At 42.5% G+C, this 21,028-nt stretch overlaps 2 protein-coding genes across 2 annotated transcripts; both read left to right on the top strand.

The window, feature by feature from the left end:
• The first annotated feature begins 1,079 nt into the window (after positions 1-1,079).
• kpna4 (karyopherin alpha 4 (importin alpha 3)) lies at positions 1,080-14,656 on the top strand. Its single transcript, XM_053423683.1, has 17 exons — positions 1,080-1,322; positions 2,975-3,019; positions 3,192-3,281; positions 5,374-5,403; positions 6,153-6,205; positions 6,909-7,004; positions 7,339-7,424; positions 8,502-8,588; positions 8,684-8,853; positions 9,525-9,569; positions 9,706-9,837; positions 10,346-10,474; positions 11,206-11,310; positions 11,421-11,492; positions 11,819-11,981; positions 12,091-12,185; positions 12,347-14,656. Exons 1-17 carry the CDS (start codon positions 1,254-1,256, stop codon positions 12,440-12,442), a joined length of 1,563 nt encoding a protein of 520 aa, XP_053279658.1. The 5' UTR covers positions 1,080-1,253; the 3' UTR covers positions 12,443-14,656.
• Positions 14,657-14,789: 133 nt separating this feature from the next.
• On the top strand, positions 14,790-20,128 carry trim59 (tripartite motif containing 59). Its single transcript, XM_053423684.1, has 5 exons — positions 14,790-15,167; positions 16,840-17,133; positions 17,268-17,489; positions 17,598-17,807; positions 18,487-20,128. Exons 2-5 carry the CDS (start codon positions 16,879-16,881, stop codon positions 19,051-19,053), a joined length of 1,254 nt encoding a protein of 417 aa, XP_053279659.1. The 5' UTR covers positions 14,790-15,167; positions 16,840-16,878; the 3' UTR covers positions 19,054-20,128.
• Positions 20,129-21,028: the final 900 nt, after the last annotated feature.

Genomic DNA, 21,028 nt, shown 5'->3' with positions numbered 1-21,028 from the left:
ACATATATATGTATATATATCGAATCATATTTATTCTCGTATGATGTCAAACATGTGACCCAATTTTTGTGACATTAAGATTCACGATTCAACACTTTAAAGCCATATCAATACGTATAGATAACACACTATATTGCAACTAGTTTTTTTTCAAAACATGCATGAGAGGAAAAGGTCCACAAAAAATTAGAGCAGTAAAAAGTACTTCTATATTTTATCTAATCACATAATCATAAAAAAAAATAAAAAACTGAAAAGAAAAAAAGTTAGTTTTGTCTGGTGAAGAATTTCCTAATCTGAGATAAATAAATGAATACAATTAAATTAAAGGCCATAATCTTATCTCACAAAACAAAGTAAAGTTAAAGTTTCCATTAGGAGGAACCAATTAATGGAAAGGATTTTCTTACGTCACAGTATAATGAGCTAAACTGTAGAAATATGATTTATTACTGGACTCTATTAGTTGTACAGGTGTGTGTCTGATAACCTTACTATTGTGTGCGTTGCACTTTGGATGGACAAAACATTAGGAACACTTCTCATCTTAAAGGTTCAGTGTGTAGAATGTAGTGACATCTAGTGGTGAAGTGTCATGCTGCAGCTGAATACCCCTTACCCCACCCTACCTTTCCAAACATTAGGTGGCCTTCATTCGTCATAAAAACTCAAAAGGTTCAGTTTTTCCTGTTTGGATAAAAGTAAAAAAAACATGGCGGCCTCCATAGAGAGGACCCAGTCATGATGTAGATATAAAATATTTAAACAGAAAGGGCCACTCCTAGAGTAGAGAAACCCACTATTTGTACAATTTAGAAAAAAACACAGAATAGTCAAAACATCACAAGGATTATTTTATAATAAATCGCTTCCAATATATCCCTTTCACCTTAATCTCACACACCGAACCTTGAATGTCCCACATGGGATCAGCAATATAAGGTTAAAACGATTTTCAAAAATATTGTGTAGTCGTTGTGTTGTGATGAAAACGTGTGGCGCGCTCTGCAGATGGATGTTCAGGGACAAACCAATGAGAGCACCGGGGGTTTCCCCACCCTTCCTCCACGCCAGAGAGGCCGCCCTCCTCCTCCTCCTCCACCACCGGCATTCCCAGTATGCACCGCGGACACAGCAGCAAAAAATAGTCCGCTAACGAAAGCCTGAGAAAAAGGAACTAGAAAAAAACGGGGGTAGCTCGCCTGCTAGATCCACGAGTCGCACTGTTATTTACCGCAACCACAACTGCTAACATGGCTGACAGCGAGAAACTGGACAACCAGCGGCTGAAGAATTTCAAGAATAAGGGCCGTGATTTGGAGGTAAAAGTTGCGCACGGTGCGCGGCGTGGATGTCTTCTTTTCCTCGCCGCCGCCGCTGCTCTGTTCGCGGCCAGCTTCGGCACTTGGCGTCCCTGTGACGTCGTTTCTAATTTTCCACCATCGGGGAAACTTTGAGCCCGTAGCCTCGCGCGGGGCCCTCGCAGATCAGATGAATGTGTGTCGGATGGCTGCTTGCGGCCCTGTCGGGTTTCACCGCGGTTTCTCTACGCCGTGAGCCCGCGCTGGTTATAAAACATGTCAGAGAAGCTAGTCCAGAGTTCATCGCCTCCGCTGGATGTGCTCGGCTAGCCCGCTGCTAGCCAGGCCCGCGGGGGACGAGCTAGCTTATGTGAAGCATATCATCCACCGCATCGGCTTAGCTCGGTGTGTTAGCGAGTGGAAATGTTTAATTTAACACCTCGACTGACATTTAATCATAGTCGGTGGTGTCTTTGTGGGGGTATTCGCTTGATTGGCTAGCGGTAAATTAGCGTTAGTCCGGCTGTGCTGCTAGCTAACTTGCGTGCTAGCTCCGCTAACGCTAAGCTCGGCGGTGCTGGTGGCCGCAGTTCCACCCATCCCCCGTCTTTATCACCAAAAACAATGGCGGAAACCAGTCGGTCTCTTCGCCGGCCATTCACCTGGGGTTTTCAAAGCCGCTGCATATCGTTAAAATTACATATTGTGCTTTGCCAACAGTGACACATGCTCGGGAAAAACAAGGTTATCGTGACCAGCGAGTTAACGCGATCACATGACTGCCGGATCAAAGCTACACCTCGGATCCATAAGCTACCGGTTGATTTACAGACAGAGCAGCTTCATGCACATGAGCCGGATTTACTCATACATCCTGTTTGACAAGTAGTTTCTGTCGCGAGGTTCACCTTTAGACTGTGTCGCCTTTTCACAACAACACGAGCACCAGAGGCACATACGTTCTCTGACAAATAAGCCATATGACCAGCTGCAAGTTTAACGTGTGTAGTAACTCACTCGATCTGCTGCAGTCTGCCATCAAAGTCCTGCAATAACCTTCAATAAGTTTGTTAATTTCTCATGGGTGTTAATCCGGTGTCATGGCCTTCACAGAAAATACAATCTGCAGTGACTTTGTATTGAGATGTGATAAAAATGTTGTGTAAAACACTAAAAGTAGATTCAATATTAAAATAGCCTTTGTTATAATATGATTGAAGAAACCTCAGCAATGTTTCAACAATTTTGTTGCAACCAAAACTAAAACTAGATGTGGAAATCTTCATGAATGTTGAGCTTCTTACAGTTGTGTTTGCTATAATCTGGCAACTGATCGTTTTCATCACTATCGTCATGTTTCTAATGGGTAGATCACAAATAGAAATGATATCCATCAGAGATGTGGGCATCAGTGGTCTAGTGTCTTACAGTAACTTAAGCTGAGTCATATTTGGTCAGATTGATGTTGGCTGCTGTCATATGCAGTGTGTGGGCCGTTGACTTCGTGCCCCCAGGTGTGAGCAAGACTCCTGATCAGCTCAGGACGCACAAACAGGGGTCCTGATTTCAGACTGTGACTGAATCTCCTATCATAGCAGGTGTCACTCAAGGGACGGTTGGGATTTAATGTTCCTTGTTTCGTGATGCTTCAATGTGATCTTTTTCTCCCACAGACTATGAGAAGACAGAGGACTGAGGTAGTGGTGGAACTCAGAAAGGTAATCCCATAAGTATTTTGTAGTTGAATCTACTGCAAACCCCAAATGACTAGGTTAATTGCACAACACGACTCAATTCTGATCCTTCAGCTGCAGTTTCTCCTTGAAGTTATTCACTGAAAAATCCTGCAGGAATATGCATGACATGATTTTTCTGTTCCCTCCGCAACAGAACAAAAGAGATGAGCACCTTCTGAAGAGGAGAAATGTGCCCCATGAAGACCTCTGCGAGGACTCTGATGTCGACGGAGATTTCAGATCGGTACGGTTGTGTTGTTTTGTGCTTTCAAAATACGTCTGCTAAGTAACTGAGTCGATTATATTTTTAGGTTTTGTCCTATGAGGACAGAGCAGTGTATGATGGCTCCTGGAATGTACGACTGAAGCAGTGGGACTGACAGCTCTCGACGTAGAGTCTGCTGACTGATTGACTAAGAGAGTTTTTTACGTTTCACTGCCTCAATACCGGAGAGGTGGAGGGGCATGCTGGCGTTTGGACCATGTGATGCTGTCTTTTGAGCTTCCCTTGCTCATTGCCAGTAGGGTGGGGTGTGTGTGAACAAACGTGCAGTTTGTCCCTATGTGTGCTGGTCGGTGTCTCATTTTGCTGAAGTAAGACACCTGTTTCCTTTGCAACTTCCCTTGTAGAAAAGTATACGCCTCATTGGGGGTTGTGGTCTTTTTTGTCGAAGTTTTCAAGGCCTTTGGGACACAATATTTTAGTTAATGTTTGACAGAGATCCATCGGTTGAAGTATATCCTGCCCTGCTTATCTAATCTCCACAGTCAACACCAGTGGGCTGTTTTATCTTTAATTTTTAGATCACAGAATTCAATGATTATGTTTGAGGTAGTGTAAAAGTTATTAGTATTGTGAGTATTTGTAGATTTAGGGTTAGATTAAAGTATTGATAGTACTAGTTCTGAATCTTGTAGATGTGAAAGGTGCAGCAAATGATTAGTAATGCACATATTAGTTTGAACATTTTCCCATGGCTTGGTAAATTTGAGGCAAACCCTCCTAGGTAGTTGGTAATATTACCACAGGTACAAGGCTAAAACAAAGATGTATGCAATATACATTTTCTTAATTTTTCTCTTGAACCTAGAGGACCAAAGCTTGACATTTAATTTCTCAGTCGTCCTCCCTTCAAGTGTGCAGTATGGGCACTCGTCAAACTGACATGTTTAAGAGCAGCAACGTCACATAGAATCGATCGATCAACAATTTCACCATCGCTGAAGATCTGAGTGTGGTGCCATTGCTGTGTTAAAATGGTCACTCAGCAGTTCTGAAATCCAATCACAGTAACTGCCTGGTGGTTCTGAGGGGGCTGCTTAGCAATATATCAACAAAGACGTGCCGCTCTGACTCACTGCATGACATTAGAGCGGCTTGTGTGGAAAAGCTTGCTGGTCATTGTAGTTCTACTACTTTACCAACCAATTAATGCAGTGAGACTGTTCAGTCAGACTAAAAAAATGCGTTGATTGTGTTGCCTTTTTCTTTTTTTCCAATGTTTGGCATATTGTGGGTAGCTCTCTCTAAGTGAATCATTTGCCTCTGAGCTGGTTTGACTATAAATTCCCTTTTCTGATCCATCAGATGTTTCCTGAATCCTCACTCTCGCCCAGCATTCTTTTTTTATTTGTCTCTTTTCCTGTCTTAGCTTTTGTCACAGCTACTTTCCCCCTGTTTTAAACGGCCACAAAATGAAATTACACAAATATGAATATGTTGCAAGTACATATTTGCATTCAGCGTGGTATTTGAAAGTAAGTTCTTAGTCCCCTGCATCTAAATTTGTGGGTGCACAAGTAATTAGCTACAACTGCTGGCTTATCAGTAGCATTCGCAAGCTTTATAAATTAAGGCCCCACAGCCTTAGAAAGTTGCTCATTGAAAGTGATACTCGGGGTCCGGACTGGACCCTGAACTCCCTGAACTGGACATCAGGAATAGATGCCAATTGGCAAATCATCGTGCTGAACGCTGGGCTGCACATGGAGGCTGCTTACTGACAACAACACCACATTGGCTCAAACTAGATTGTTAGTTCCTACTTTTTTCCTGATGGCATTTCTTAATCGCCAGCCTCATTGTTTTCTGCTTTATCAACTTCACATGGAAAAGATAAACTAGTCCTCCATGCAAGGCAGGAAGCTCACTGATGTCTGCCTGCCCATGATACATGCGCTTCAGGGTATTGATGTGGCATTTCTATAAATGGGTTCTGCTGTGTCTAACAGTGTTGACTTTTTTCTTGACAAAACCAACATTTAAAAATGCACCAGCACAATTGTTCAGATAAAAAATTCTTGGTTGATAACTTTCTTAAATGTTTCTTTTTCAGCAAAACACTTCCCTTGAAGCGATAGTACAAGTAAGTAAGATGTTTGATTTATAAGCTTTTCTACTTTGTCATTTTGCTTGTCTTAACTCTGTGTGTTATAACCAGTGTTGTAGCACTTGAGCCCTTAAAACCAGAGCGTGACTCGACTTAGAATTAAGTTTTGATGACACAATCATCGACTGTGTTCAAACTTGGAAGTTATTTCTCAGCTTCTGAGAAATAATAATAAAATAATTTTTTACATAAGATATTGATCTATTCATATTGTGACATTGTTAAATTATGGTCTAGTTTATTCATCTTACTTTTATGGATTTGAATCATGGATGACCCTGGTTCCGGTCATTGGGACACCACTTAGATTTCTATTTGGTGTTTTGCGCTTGGACTTGAACACTCTTTAAATAGGACTCGATGTTTTCTGATTCAACTGCAACACTTGTTGTTATAACTACATCGATCAGCAACCAGTTACCAATTTTAATGTTGTGATAGTAGATCTGTTAATTTTTTAAATTTAGTCCAGCCATAGAAAACAATGGAAACTACAAATTAAGTTACAAATGAGATTTCTGAAAAAGTTATCTCCTTCAATGGTAGACGCTGTGGTAGATTGATTTACACAAATCTACCACAGCATTAAAACCAGTGACCTGATCTAATGCTGTGGCTGATGGGCATATATTGTAAACATTTTACAGCATTCAGCTTCTAGTTACATGATTTATTATTTAGAATGTTGCGTCTGACTCAGTCTCCTTGTGTGTGTTGTGTTGTAGAATGCCACCAGTGATAACCAGGGCGTCCAGTTGAGCGCTGTTCAGGCTGCAAGGTAGGACGGAACTCCCCCTACACTCTTGGATTTGTCTTATTTTGTAAAAATGTAGATAGCAATTGTTATCATGCTACTACTGTCTTTATCACCAAAACCCAGTTTTCATTCCATGTAAACAATACTGATGCTGTTTCATTGACAGCATCTTTGCTGTGTAACAATAGCAGGTTGAATGTAATCAACAATCACCTCTGGATCCCAAGTGTGTTTGTAAGCCATTGATTCTGCTACAGTGCCTCGTCTTAAGAGGTTTTCTGATAAAAATTGATGGCCTCTTACGAAATACATTCACTGTTGCAATTCCAGGGCCTCAATGTTTTTCCAGCTTGGTTAGACAGCAGTGATATACAGTAAGGGTGCACAGTCTGATTAATGGACATTGTAAATGGCACTGCGGCTCAGCAGTGCAGCCCTGGAGAAGTTGGTTCAGGTGTATTCATGAAGCATTTTCACATTCCACGAACTATTTTTCTTTTATTCATGATTTCTGTGAAGTCTGCCCAGCAGCTTTATTTAGACATTTTTTAGATGCTTTCAACCTAAACCTGATGTTGCATCATACGCTGGGTGATTGATTTACAATTTTAAGATGACTCATCCTTCTTAAGCTTTTTCTCTGTATTTTTTAGTTTTGTTGGAATGTGTCTGCAAAGTTGTGCGAGTATGACAAATGGTCCCCTGTTTTCCTCTGCTTCTGCAGGAAGCTGTTGTCCAGTGACCGTAACCCTCCTATAGATGACCTGATCAAGTCTGGGATCCTACCTATTCTGGTCCACTGCCTGGACAGAGATGACAAGTAAGCCGTCTGCAATTCTGTTTGTCTGCACGTTGCAGTGAATCATCCTGCTTCTTGTGTGATAATTATAGTACAAGTTGGAGCTTTTCCCTGATCATGTTGAGTTTATGTACACTTCAGAGTTATGTAAATGAGGCAGCAGGGTTTTGGCCCAGGCTGCATGTGAACGGTGCTGCAGTTATATAAATGTGTCCTAGTTTCACCTTCGAGGAGGGGCGGAACACAAATGACTCATCAGTATATTCATACTGTTTGACGCCCCGTCCCAATTGTACAAATTTGTACCACTGCCTCTGCTGCCTTCATCAATCTTACCTCTCCCACCTCTCTGCAGCCCGTCTCTCCAGTTTGAGGCCGCCTGGGCTCTTACCAACATCGCATCTGGAACCTCAGAGCAGACCCAAGCTGTGGTCCAGTCCAGTAAGTCCAGTGACTTTTCTCTCTTCCTGTTCCCTTTATTTAATTCAGTCACTTTTTTCTGTATCTTTGCTGTAATTTAGAAGATTTGCTTTATTTTGGTGAGGTATGCCGTTGACGGTGGAAATATAAACTTATTAATATATTTATTTGAGCAGCAATTTGTCCTGAAACTTTAAAAGCTATATATCTAGTGTGTTTGAAGAACTTCCTTTTGCAAAACCCTGTTCTGTTGTGTTCCCAGCCTTATTTTATTATTTTCATGTCCTGATAAAGTGCTCCTGTTATGGTTTTTGAGTCCGTCCCTTAACTTTATTGTGTTATGGTAATAAAGTCTGTTAAGTTACAAAGGCCTAAGTCTGTGGCAAAGAGGGGAGTCATCTTCCACAGAGAACACTGTGACATGAAATAGCCAAGAAACTCTCTGATTGACCAATCGCAAATGAGCAGGCCAGCTGACCAATCAGAGCAGATTGGGTTATTTGGAAGGCGAGCCAAGAGCTCAAGCTGAGCATTTCAGACGAGAGGAAATATGATTCTCCAACAGTAGACCATACTGTGCATTTTGAGCATTTCAGCTCCAGATCCCATTCTAGTAGACATTTGGATAAAGATTATGAACCTGTTAATGGCCCAAATATGGGGACTTTACTAATATTATTTTAACTATCACATCCTATTTAACAGAAGAACTGTCAGTATATATATAAATATAAATAATTTGGTCATTAGTGCTTCTTTTTTCTCTGCTTTTTTTTTTCTCAGTATACCTGTTCCCCTGTGATTAGTACTCTACTGAGTGCATTGCATGATGGTTACACTAACCATTGAGCAATGTTCCCATTCACCACTTACAATTAAAACTAGCCCCATTTACATTTAAATTTCTAATGATGATGTAAAATGTTAAACTGAAGGTGCAATGCATGCTCTTACACCCCCTAGAACCAGGCCGGAGTATAAATGATTTAGTTCTTATTCGAGGTATTTATATGTTCCATGAGGTTGTACCTGGATGAAAGCAGCACATCAGATCATTAGATGCCAGTGGTTGACTTATATCTGTTTCCTTGTGTGTAGATGCTGTGCCGCTGTTCCTGAGACTGCTTCACTCTCCTCACCAGAATGTGTGTGAACAGGCCGTCTGGGCCCTTGGCAACATCATAGGTGAGTCGTTGGTGATGTAAACGTTTGTGTATTGGAAATAAATGCAGTTTGCCCAATGATGACACACTCTCACTCTGTGTGTTTGTTATATCCAGGTGATGGTCCTCAGTGCAGAGACTACGTGATCAGCTTGGGCGTGGTGAAGCCCCTGCTCTCCTTCATCAGTCCCTCCATCCCCATCACCTTCCTCCGCAATGTCACCTGGGTCATGGTCAACCTGTGCCGCCACAAGGACCCTCCACCACCTATGGAAACGATCCAAGAGGTGTGTACATTATGTTTGCAGAGCTGTGCCACACTGTAAAGAACAGGGTGATTATGAAAAAGTAGTTTTTCAAAATGTATGGGTGGGAGGACGGTGAAGGATCAAGTTCTTTATCATTGCACTTGCAAAGAAACATAAAGTCACACATGTTAGAAGTAAGATGTCTTAAATAGTGGATTTTAAATGCAGTTTTTGTATCTTAGTTATTTTTATGTGAACGTCTTAAATGCAAGATGGAACATGTTCCAACCTGGAACAGCTTTATTAACAGTCTTCTATCTGACTGTAATCTTCGCTAAAATACTGCGTACAGACATTAGGAAGGTGATTGACCTATTAATAAAACCTATAGGATTTTTTAATATCAATGCTAATATTGATGACTTTTGCAATGACAGTATTTGTTAGTATTGCAGTGAATGTTTTCATACTTCGCCTGAAATCTGAGACATTTGTGTATTTATTTGCCTTTGACCGTGAGCGAAAGTTAAGGAAGATTAGAGATCCATCACAGTAAAAGGTTTTTATAATGCTACCTGGTGCAGAAAGGAAGAAAAGTGTAGCAGGTATTGCAGAATAAGTGACTGCCGCTATGAGCAAATCTATATGGATCACATCGGAATGTTTTTCTACACCTGTGTGACTTTTTCTTTTCTAAATTGATTACTCAGATCCTGCCGGCTCTCTGCGTGCTGATCCACCACACCGACGTCAGTGTGAGTATACTGAATTTAAACAGCCTGTGGTGCCATGGCCCTTTGCTGTATTTCCAGAAGAAATTCCCTAATAAGTCGTCATGAGGTATGAGAAGGAAACTAAATGTATTGATCATTGTTTCTTTTCGACCTCTAGATCTTGGTAGACACCGTGTGGGCTCTGTCCTACCTGACGGACGCCGGGAATGAGCAGATCCAAATGGTCATCGACTCAGGGATCGTCCCTCACCTGGTCCCTCTGCTCAGTCACCAGGAGGTCAAAGTTCAGGTATGCAGAGGACAAAATTGCTATTAATATACATACTTTGGGAATACTCCTACAAGGTGATTTCGCCATATTAATTTTCTATCAGTTAGTGCTGACTGAGGGATTCTTAACAATCTCTACAGAAGAATCTACCAACTTGTAGTGATTACATTTCATAATATACATCCAAGTAATTAGCCATGGGTTGTAATTACTTGAGCATTGCTAGAAGAGAAGACTGTGACTCCAGCATTTCACTGCCAGCGACTGCTTAATGTTATTGTTGTGCATTTGATAATAAAAATCTTGAATCTTGAATCCATGTGCTAACCGTGCTGTCATTTCCATGTTTTATCATAACATTGGATAATTGATAAACAACAACACTAAATAAACTTTGATAACAAGAGTTTTGAAAATAATTTTCGCTGTGAACTCCTGAAATCTAGCTACGTGCTACAACAAGCATCTTTGAGTATCAGGAAGGAGGTTTTCTAGAAATAAATGTGTTTTTCCTCTTCGCACACAGACTGCAGCGCTGAGAGCTGTTGGAAATATAGTGACTGGCACAGATGAACAGACCCAGGTGGTGCTTAACTGTGACGCCCTCAGCCACTTCCCTGCCCTCCTCACACACCCGAAGGAGAAAATCAACAAGGTAATCCGCTCTCCTCTTCTTCCTCCTCACACACACACTGACGAGCTCGAATTGCAACATCAGTTATCTGGAAGTGATGAAATCAGAGACTTGGTGCTAGTGTGCATGCTGTGTGAGAGAAAATAGATGGCAGATGGCTAATAGTAGGACTTCATAACGTGGAGAATCGCGAGGATGAGGACGACGGTAACGACGACGGAGAGGACATCGGCAGCTGGTGGGTTAGAGTTAGTGAGAAAGATTGGGGGTTGGGGAGGGGGCGGGGTACTAGTCTGTGTGATTGTGATTGAATGTGTGATACCTTTTGGGTTGTTGGCCAAAGGGTGCTGAGACCATGTGTCCCTGCTGATATCGAAGTGCATCTGAGACCAGTCACTCCAAAAATGAGGCCTTGTTTGTGACCCGGACGATGATTAGAGCCTCGATTTCACCCTCGCCTCGCCCACAGCACTCTGTCTCGACCAGGGGTCAAACTCCCTGAGTGGACCTCTGGGTTCTGATCCAGTTTAGATAGTAAAAGTCAACCTCCCTTGAGAGGAATGTGCCGTTTACACAATCTGATTTCTGTGACTGCTTCCTTTTGTCAGGACGAGGTTGGGGATCACCTGGGTTGTGGGGGTAGAATAAAACCTGTAATCAAAATCTGTCTGCAATACATAGGTTAAAACGATGCCAAAAAAAACTGCTCTCTGGTCTTGGTAGAAAAATGACATGTGCTTTCTGTCCTGTAGGAGGCAGTGTGGTTCCTGTCCAACATCACAGCAGGAAACCAGCAGCAGGTGCAGGCCGTCATTGATGCCAAGCTAGTCCCCATGATCATTCATCTGCTTGACAAGGTTTGTATCTCTTCCCTTTTTATGTACTGCATCATGTACAAATATGATTCTTTGAATGTTAAAGCAAACTTGTGTTCATATTTCTAACTTTGATTGTACCTATATTTTAGGGTGACTTTGGCACTCAGAAGGAAGCTGCCTGGGCCATCAGCAACCTGACAATAAGTGGAAGGAAAGATCAGGTAAGAAACATTTTTGCTTTATAGTATTACTACTACTACTATAAATACTTATTTCTTTCCTAACAGTATTTAATCTTTGTAAACCTATTATAAATAAAAAGTTATTGAATTGATACAAATACTTCTGATTCATAGAAATGGTGAGACAATCTATGAAGAAAAGAAAAAAACACTTTAGAAATTGTATTATTTGGGTCCAAAGTGTCAACTCTTAATTCTACTTTTGAAATGGGGAACTTTTAGAACAACAAAGATGAAGTGTTCCATCCTCCTCTGACTGATCAGATTACTCGCACACGGTTGAATCGTCCCTCTGCTGTCTGCAGGTCGCACACCTTATCGAGAAGCAGGTGATCCCTCCGTTCTGCAACCTGCTGACTGTGAAGGATGCTCAGGTCGTGCAGGTCGTCCTCGATGGCCTCAGCAATATCCTCAAGATGGCTGACGATGAGGCTGAAACGATTGCAAACCTCATTGAGGAATGCGGAGGTGAGTTTGTGTTTATTTTTCATTATTCATTATTTTATTCATTCGAATAAAGTGTTAATTTGATGTCGATCGTTGATTGGTGATCGAAATTGGTGTTTTTGTCCCGCAGGTTTGGAAAAGGTGGAGCAACTCCAGAACCATGAAAATGAAGACATCTACAAATTGGCTTACGAAATAATCGATCAATTCTTCTCATCTGATGATGTAAGTATTATTTATATGTATATATATTATATTCTTCCATTTAGATTTAGCCACTGGGCTCAATGAGGCTGTGAATCTTTATTTTCTTTAAATGAGTTGATCACCGCTGCTGTTTGATCAACTGTCATTGCTAATACTGCTTTGCACTGTCTGTCATTCAGATTGATGAAGACACCAGCCTGGTCCCAGAAGCCATCCAGGGCGGAACTTACGGCTTTAACTCCGCCAACGTGCCAGCCGAGGGATTCCAGTTCTAGACGGCATCTGGGGTATTCTGGAGTTTTGTTCACGATGCAGCACTCAGTTCAACATAAAAAAATTAGGAGAGAAAGAGAGAGAGCGAGAGTGTGAGAAATTTGATCCATTGTGCTTAGCTCTTGGGATCCATGGCTGCATCTTATCTGAGAGAAAAATGTGTGGATTTCATTTGGCATTCCAGGGGAACCAGCCCAAATGAAGTTTGAGATGGCGAGTGGGTGCGAGTGAGAATGAGTGGCTACATGTTGCAAAAAAGCAAAACATCTACATCGAATGCGTTGAGAGACATGCCGACATAACTTCTGTGTTATTGGAGCTGTCGTCTTCGGAAAACTACTTCAAATGACAACAAAAACTCGATGTCTGCCCGGGGAGAACCAAGGACATCCAAAAATAAGAAATCAAGAAATGAATATAACTATAATTATGAACTGAGATGAACCACAAACCATCACAATTCTGCGGTCCTCCGACTCGAGAGGGCGCCACCCTCAACGTGCCCCTCCCCCAATCGGCCACGCTATCAGACATGTGTGTGAATGGACCCATTGTGTATGAATGTCTGGACTCAGTGCTGAGGAGCCAGGTTCATCTCCTCCAACCAAGACGCCCCCCCGACGGGGCACCATCCTCTCCCCCTGGTGGGCGGGGCCAGGAGTCCGACTGCGCGTGTCGCATGTGCGAGAGAATGGACGGATGAGTTGTGTGTGCTTGGCTGCGTGCGTGACTGGAGTATGCAAGGCTGGGTGAGAACGCATGCAGAGACGGGTGGAAAAAGAAACAAATACAACATCTGAAGAGAATCAAAATTGAGAAACGCAACAATGAGGTTGTCAAAGGTTTCAGGAAAGAAATTCTGCCTTTGAAAGAGAGGCTGATCCTCTAAATCCCTAAAAGGAAGAACTTTGGATATGAAAAAATTCGTCATCACAAGGATTTTTTTTTCTTTTTTTTTTTTTTGAATTATTGTTATGTTAGTATAAATTGACACTGGACAATGCTATTGGCACGAGTGGAGCAGCAGTGCATTGTATTAAGATGCATTTGGTGGCTTTTGGGCTTTTCTTTTTGCCTCCAGTGTGTTCCTTTTTATGATACTTTTTAGTTTCAGCTTTTAGTTTCATCGCTTCTGTAAAGGTGATTGACGATGATCGTATTCCTCCCTCACACCACAAACCTAACCTACGCACCAGAGATGGGCTTGATGCTGTGAAATTCTGACACCATCACTATAATCAACCAAATGACCTGTTCCCCTTGTGACACTGAATTATTTGTCTTTCAATTTACAGCAAAATCACTGCTTTGCAGTATTGTTGCCATAGCTTTGACTTATCACCAAGGGAGAAAAGAACAATGGCCATTTCACGTAGGATTGTGAATCATAACCTTTGCATGTACTAAACTATAGCACAGTTATTTTTAGGGTATTTTAGTTTCCTTAGGCTGTGAATACAGTGTATTTTTCTTTTTAAGTAAAACTGTGCTTAAATGTTACATGTTCCCCTTCCCTTACCCCTCACTAGTGTCCAATTTGCTAAATAATCTCTATGGTTTTGCACATGTTCTGCAAAGTGAGGCCTGAAGTCTTTCTGACGGAGTGTTGGTCGGTTTCATAGGTTTTGACCTGCCAGCAACCTCAACAATATGCATCACTCAACCACAATCTTTGTTGTATTTCTAGAGTAATCAAATGATGCTTTTTAGTGATACTTGAGAATATCATGACTATTTCAGGAGCAGGCAGTAATGACTCTGCTAATGTATCTCAGCTAGACTAAGAGGGGACTCAACCTCCCTGCTCTCAAGGTCAAAGGAGATTTGGGGAATTGTCCTGAATGGGTTCTCCTGAACAATAAATAAACCCATGAACAAGTTTGCTGTACATTTAGTACCTTGCAGTCCGTAGCCCCGTACTCCTCTCTCCTCCTATTCCAGCTAGGTGTACAAGCTTACCCTTTTTCATTTTTGTGTTAACTTCAAACACTGTAGTAAATGATTACACATTGTGCTCATAAACCTTCTGTTGAACATAGGGGTATTTTTTTTTTGCAGCATTCCTTGTTAGCAAACATGTGGTTTCAAATCTAAAGTTATTAAATGGAAAGAGAGGGAAAAAAAGGTGATTTGCTCCCAAAAACACAACTTTTTGGGGGGAGATAGGCTACAGGATAGGTTGTCTTGGAGAAAATAAATAGTGAAACCCAAATCGAGAGACTGTGTGTGCGTGTGTGGTCTGTTGTGAAGAAGTGGTGTGATTTACTTTTTTCTCTTATTCAGATTTTCCACCTTTAAAAAACAAAAGAATACATAAAACAACCAGATTCCCTCGTCCCACCCCCTCAACCTTTGAGCTTAAATTCAAATCTAGAAGGGGCTTGCGATGATTGGCCGGAGAGACTGCTTTTGCGCATGCGTGCTTCCAAACCCGAAACATGATGCATTCGCTGCAGCTGCCCAAAGTAGTGATCGAGGAGAAAACGTCACTTAAAATACAAATTAAGGCTTTCCCTTTTTATATATATATATATATATCTCGAGAAAGAACAATCGTATTAAATCCAGAATGCACTACACATCGTTTAGTGTTTAGTTTTATTTAATGAAATATATCCGCCTCCTGTTGCTCTCCGGAGCCGGGATTTACAGATAGCACTTAAAGGCAGCAGGAGGAACAGGAAGTGAAGGCACTGTTGTGGAGAAACACTTTGCTCCGAGCAGACGGTGAGTTTTTATCCAACATGTCTCGCTCAAACTTAATTTCTCGTGTTTAAACTCTGTCTTCAACCCTGTAAGTGAACTGCACGATAAACCAGCGGTCGCCATCTTGTAGAGAAAGTATCTGCGACAAATGTTACGTGTCTCGTGACGCTTGTTTTTATTTTGGAGAGTTGAGTTAGCTTCAATTCAAGTTCAGATACTTTTACTCTGAGGAGCACTCTACACGTTTACTGTGGAGGTTTTCTCCACATGAACATTTGTTTAAAGTGAGTTACAATTAAAAGATCAAAAAGACCACACAGGGTCAAAGTGACAGTTGTGGAAATAGAAATCATGTTTGAACGTGTCCTCTTCACACGTGGAGTCACTTCACGCAGAGTGGAGTGTGTGATGAGGTCGAAGCCCCAGCAGGACACCGGTCACCTGGTTGAATCTGGGCACCAACATGGCTGCAGGTTTAGTTACACAAGCGACCCACATTGTGTGTCTCTGGCCGCGGGGACCGGCTATGTGCTGGCGCAAGGCCTCCTGTTGTCCCTGTAACAGGAGGAGACAGCACCCACACTCCTGATCCTGTAACAGGAGCTCAACTCTGTTTTGGTCTGTTTCATTGTTTTCCAGATAAAAGATCCTCTCTGCTTGTTATTAGAGCTGAGCGACAAAACCATATCCATAATTATCACATTTCCATCATTAACAATTCAACAAAAGTCCAACTTATACATCACAATATCTTTCTCATGCATTAAGCAAGGCCATAAGAAGCTATGACACATCACTGATCCGCCTCCTTTATATATAATGTTTACGTGTTAGTTGTAAATACTTTAACGCTCTGGGGTAAAACCCTGAAGGAATAATGTGATATTATCGTGTTGATTATCAACATCCACTGACTCTTGAGATTTCTGGTCATATCGTGCAGCAGCTCCGGTTAAATTATTTGATAGAGTAGCACAAATTATAAAAATACACCTGTACTATCTAATTTAATCCATTACAACCAAGTCTGTATCAGTCTTTCTTTTACCTGATGTCTCGAGTGATGCACCTTTTGATTCTGTTTCATCACTGACGTCATAGTGAATCGAGATAAACAGGACAACATTTAAAAAAAATTGGTTAATTGAGACCACTACATCATAATGAAAACAATCAGTACTGTGAGTGGGAAGTGACGAATGTGTTTATGATGGTAAATGAGGATATGAATTAAAAGATTTCTAAGTTTACCATCCACAGAACAGTTCATCTGTATGTAACGGGTGACTGTGACCACTGGTTGTATAACAGTGTTACAGTCACAGCTGGGATGTCTGGAGATGGTGATGAAATGTTGGTTTTACACAATCATGACAATGCCGCACCCGAGTGGCAACAACTCAACTTAACGTCAGCTAAAAAAAACATAATATAATCTGCTTCTACACAATGTGAACAGGGGAAATGAGTAAATGCTTGTTTTTAAACTAACTTATCTGTTAAATCATCACGTTTGAAAATCTTGTACCTTAAATTTTTGCTTGGAAATGTGATGAAACTTTAGATCAACCAAATAGACGGTGACCATTTTCTCTTTATTCACTCTCCAGTCACATCCTTTTTATTTTGTCTAGTAGTCTTCAGGATTTATTCACTGTACATTAGTGCCAAGTTGAAATGTTTTGCTGGACAGGTGCCAGATCTCCTTCTCCCTCAAGTGTGAGTCTCCACCATGGACAACCTGGAGGAGGACCTGACCTGCTCCGTGTGCTACTCTCTGTTCTCCGACCCTCGGGTGCTGGCGTGCTCTCACACCTTCTGTAAGGCCTGCCTGGACAACTTGCTCCGGGCGTCCACGAACTATTCCATCTGGCGTCCGCTGCGTCAGCCGCTGAAATGCCCCAACTGTCGCAGCGTGATGGAGCTGCCCGTGACCGGCGTGGACGCTCTGCCCACCAACGTGTCTCTCCGGGCCATCATCGAGAAAGTAGGAGAGAGAGAGCCACTTGTGTTCAGCTTAAACTTTTACCCACTGACCACCAGTCAGTTTGGAATCCTCTTCTGGGTCCGCGTGCGCTAACCCGTCGTGTTTGTCTGTCTGTTTGCTCGTTTGCTGCTCAGTACCAGAGTGACTGTGAGCCCCGGCCTCCGTCCTGTCCGGAGCACATCAGGCAGCCGCTGAACATGTACTGCATCCAGGATCGCCAGCTGATCTGTGGGCTGTGCCTGACCGTCGGGCAGCACCAGGGTCATCCCATAGACGACCTGCACGCGGCTTTCATCCGAGAGAAACAGACGCCATCGTTACTGCTGACCAGTCTCTCTGGGCAGAGATGGGCCCAGGTTGGGAAGCGCCTCAATACGGCTTTTATCTGAGTTGGGGAAATAATGAATAATAACTTCCTCACAAAGCCCTTGAGTTGCCCTGACCGCCCTCTCTCCCTCTGTCAGATGTGTGAGCTGGCGGAGCAGCTGGAGCAGGAGAAGGCTCGCTGTGAGGCTCTGGTGAGGCAGGACCAACAGGACGTGAATCAGTTTTTTCAGACGCTGAAGACGGTGCTGGCAGAGAAGAGACAAGCGTACCTGGAGGCGCTGGATAAAGCTGGTGCTGAGATCTCCCGGGCCTATGACCCGCTCATCCACAGAGTGAAGGAAATACAGGTGTGTCTCCATTCAGAGCAAACATCAGCATCGTCATCAGATTGTGATTATTTACAATATTCAGAGAGCATAAATAATATACTTAATTTAACATGATCAACTCACAGCAGAACTAATGCATTCTGGAAAGGTTTTAGCAGATGATGGTGCGCCACTGTCACTTATTATGGAAGAGTGTGTTTTGCATTTCAAGATTAAAGAAATGAATGAATTGGTGAAGTCGTTTCCTCGGAATCAGTTTTCAGCTTTTTTCAAACATGCTCTGAACTCTTGACTTTCTCCAGAGCGGCTGTGTGTGAGAACGTAAACGTTCTTCAGACATGTTCCCACCACAGCCCCCTTGTAAAGTGTCGGAGTGAGGAGGCAGCAGGATTCACAGCTAACGAGGAGACATGTTTCTAATATACAAAACTGAAACCAAAAATAAAGTATTCACAAATCTCAGGGTGAAGACGAGCTGATACACATATAGAAAACTGGCTTTGAAATATATTTTATTATATTTTTAAATGTTCAACTTCCTTTAGCCCAAACTGACCTCCTCACGTTGGTTGATTTGTCCACGGCCCAACCACATATGCAAAACCCAGAGACATGAACATTGTTCTAATCATTAGCAGGTTATTGACGAATGAACTCGTAGTTCCAGCCGCTCTGAGATCAGCCTTGTGTTCTGCAGGAGAAACAGCTGGACCTGGTGTCTCTGGGCTCGTCAGTGGAGGAGGAGGAGTCGCCGCTGGTCTTCCTGGAGAAGGTGCATCTGCTCAGAGAGGGGGTCGAGGAGTTCCTGAAGACCCCTCTGCCCTCGGTGATCAACGTCAGCGTCACCCCCCGCGCAGCAGACTACCTGCAGCAGCGCTGGCCGGCCGTGACCATCGGCTGCCTGGAGGAAGCGCCTGTCCCCAAGGTGAGCTGCTGTGGCAGATGTGGCGGCGGGGAGGCCGACAGCCCGGTGCAGGAGCTGTGGTGCAAACCCACTTGGTCTGTGGTGCTAGTGGGGCTGCTGGTGCTGCTGCTGCTTGTGGCGGCGCTGTGGTTGGACCCAGTGGGGGGGGCGTCGCTCGGCTTCTCGCTGTTGTCTCGGTTCAGTCAGTTAGTCCACGGCCTGAGCAGCGAGCTCATCACATCTGTCTGGGACTTGGTGGTGTCTGCCTGCACAGTGATGGAGGCGGCGGTGGGGGGGTGGAGCACACAGCTGGCCTCGGTCTGGGAGAAGGCACTCCAGCAGTTTTGCTGCATTATTTAAAACTCTCATCCACTGAAACACCAAAGTGATACATGAACCCTTTTACCTTTTTATTTAGAAACTGAGAAAAATATCTGAAACAGCTGCTATTTGTTTTGTTCCCCGACAGTAGAATCATGGTTGTTTGACTTTGGGCTTTATTTTTAGATGAAGATCAACACTGACCCTGATGTAGCAACACTACAGTGAATAGACCACAATGCCTTGCAGGTCCTCTTCCCTTCTTTCAGTTAATAATAATCAAAGGAGCATTAAGTGAACATCACAAACGTAACTGAATATAACTGAAAGCAGAACGAGTCGAAACAATTTCATCACAAAATACCTTTTATACTCGTATTAACCTTCACATTTACCTCCGGTGTTAATGTTTAATCTGAGGGTGGATTTGATCCTGTAGCTTCATTTCAAAGTTTTGTGAGAAATGCTTTTAAACTCTCAAGAAAAATTTATTTAGTTGTAATGTTTTTATGAACCAAATCGTGTTAATAAGTGTTTTGTTCTTTGGGTTCTATTATTTTAGATTTTATAAACACAGCCTGACTTCTAAACTATGAAACAATAATCCCAACACAAAAAAAAAAAGCTAACTGGAGCCTTAGATATGAAATTGGTGCCTAGAGACTCTTTAGCCGCCTTCCCATCATGCAGTGGGACATTTCAGTACCGGAGCAGTATGAGGAGCGTGGATCCTGCTGAGTGGAAGCAGCCGCACAGTGGATCGGACTTGAAGCCTCCACAGATCATGTTGCAGTGATGCTGAGCGGCTCCCAGTCGGTGCCTTTTACCCATCATGCCTTTACCCCAGACGCACCTGATAGTTTTAAGTAGTGGGCTGATTTTCCCATCAGGACCAAAACGACTTCCTCAGGACTAAAATAGCGTAATGGAACCCGGTCTATTTTTAAAACATACGGCCTCGGGGAAAGCTTCACCAGCACAACTCTGCAGCCCTCTAATGGAACAACATTTAACTCGAGCACACTTTCACTTTCCATCAAATGATGTATTGTTGTATTTTTTATAAACATTTTCTCTTCCTGTATTTAAAATAAATGTCTTTTGAATTCTTTAAGTCTGTGTTATTTAATGTTCATATGTTGCCTGTGTGTCAGTGAACTCGATTAACAGATGTCTGCCGCACTTGGCTGAGCAGTGTGAAATGTATAAATACATGGATCCAAGCTGCCACATGTCCCCAGAGCAGGACGTTACCAGTGTGGAGACATGAGGACGACGTGACTGGGCCGAATTTAAAATCCACTTTGAACTCGAATGACTCGGAACACAAACCTTCACCACGACATGTTTAATCTTCTTAATTCAAGCTCAACATATTTGGCTGCATTTGTTTTTGTTTAAATTCATACTTATCTCCAGGATCATGCTAAACCTACCAAACCATTTCCCATGAAGCTCCAGGAGGGGAGAGGCACGACTTTTAGATTAGATAACACTTTAATGTCAGAATCTCTTATGAAATTGGTCTTGCATCCCAGGACGTCCACTGCCTCACGCAAAGACAAACGTGTAATTATACAACAGAACACAAAAGATTGGTTTGGATCCAGGAATTATTTTTCACTCTTTAACATTGTGGCGATTTTCGTAATTGATTGTTCTTTATAATTCATGGTTCTTTATCAGAGGGGACTGATATTTAAGTGTAACTGTGCAGATCTAAATAAAGTAAAGCTCATCTTCCCCTGCTACTTAGTCTATAGGGTTTTTATATTGTACGGGCTAGGGGGTAGAGCGTTCATTCTCCAACAATAAGGTTGGCGGTTCAATCCCCACTCTGCCACATCTGCATGCCGAAATGTCCTTGGCAAAATACCGAACCCCTAAAATTGGCAGAACCTCAACCACCTATTCATTGCACAATATCTTATACTATGTAAATAAAATAAAAAAAAAATCAATGAATCCATGAGGTGCGCAGTTCGCTTCTGCACAGGAAGTAAATAAATTAGAT

The sequence above is a fragment of the Pleuronectes platessa genome, chromosome 5, assembly GCF_947347685.1.
Source record: "Pleuronectes platessa chromosome 5, fPlePla1.1, whole genome shotgun sequence".
Taxonomy (NCBI): Eukaryota; Metazoa; Chordata; class Actinopteri; order Pleuronectiformes; family Pleuronectidae; genus Pleuronectes; species Pleuronectes platessa.
Note: the sequence above shows the minus strand (reverse complement) of the source record. Positions and strands in the feature narration are given on the sequence as shown.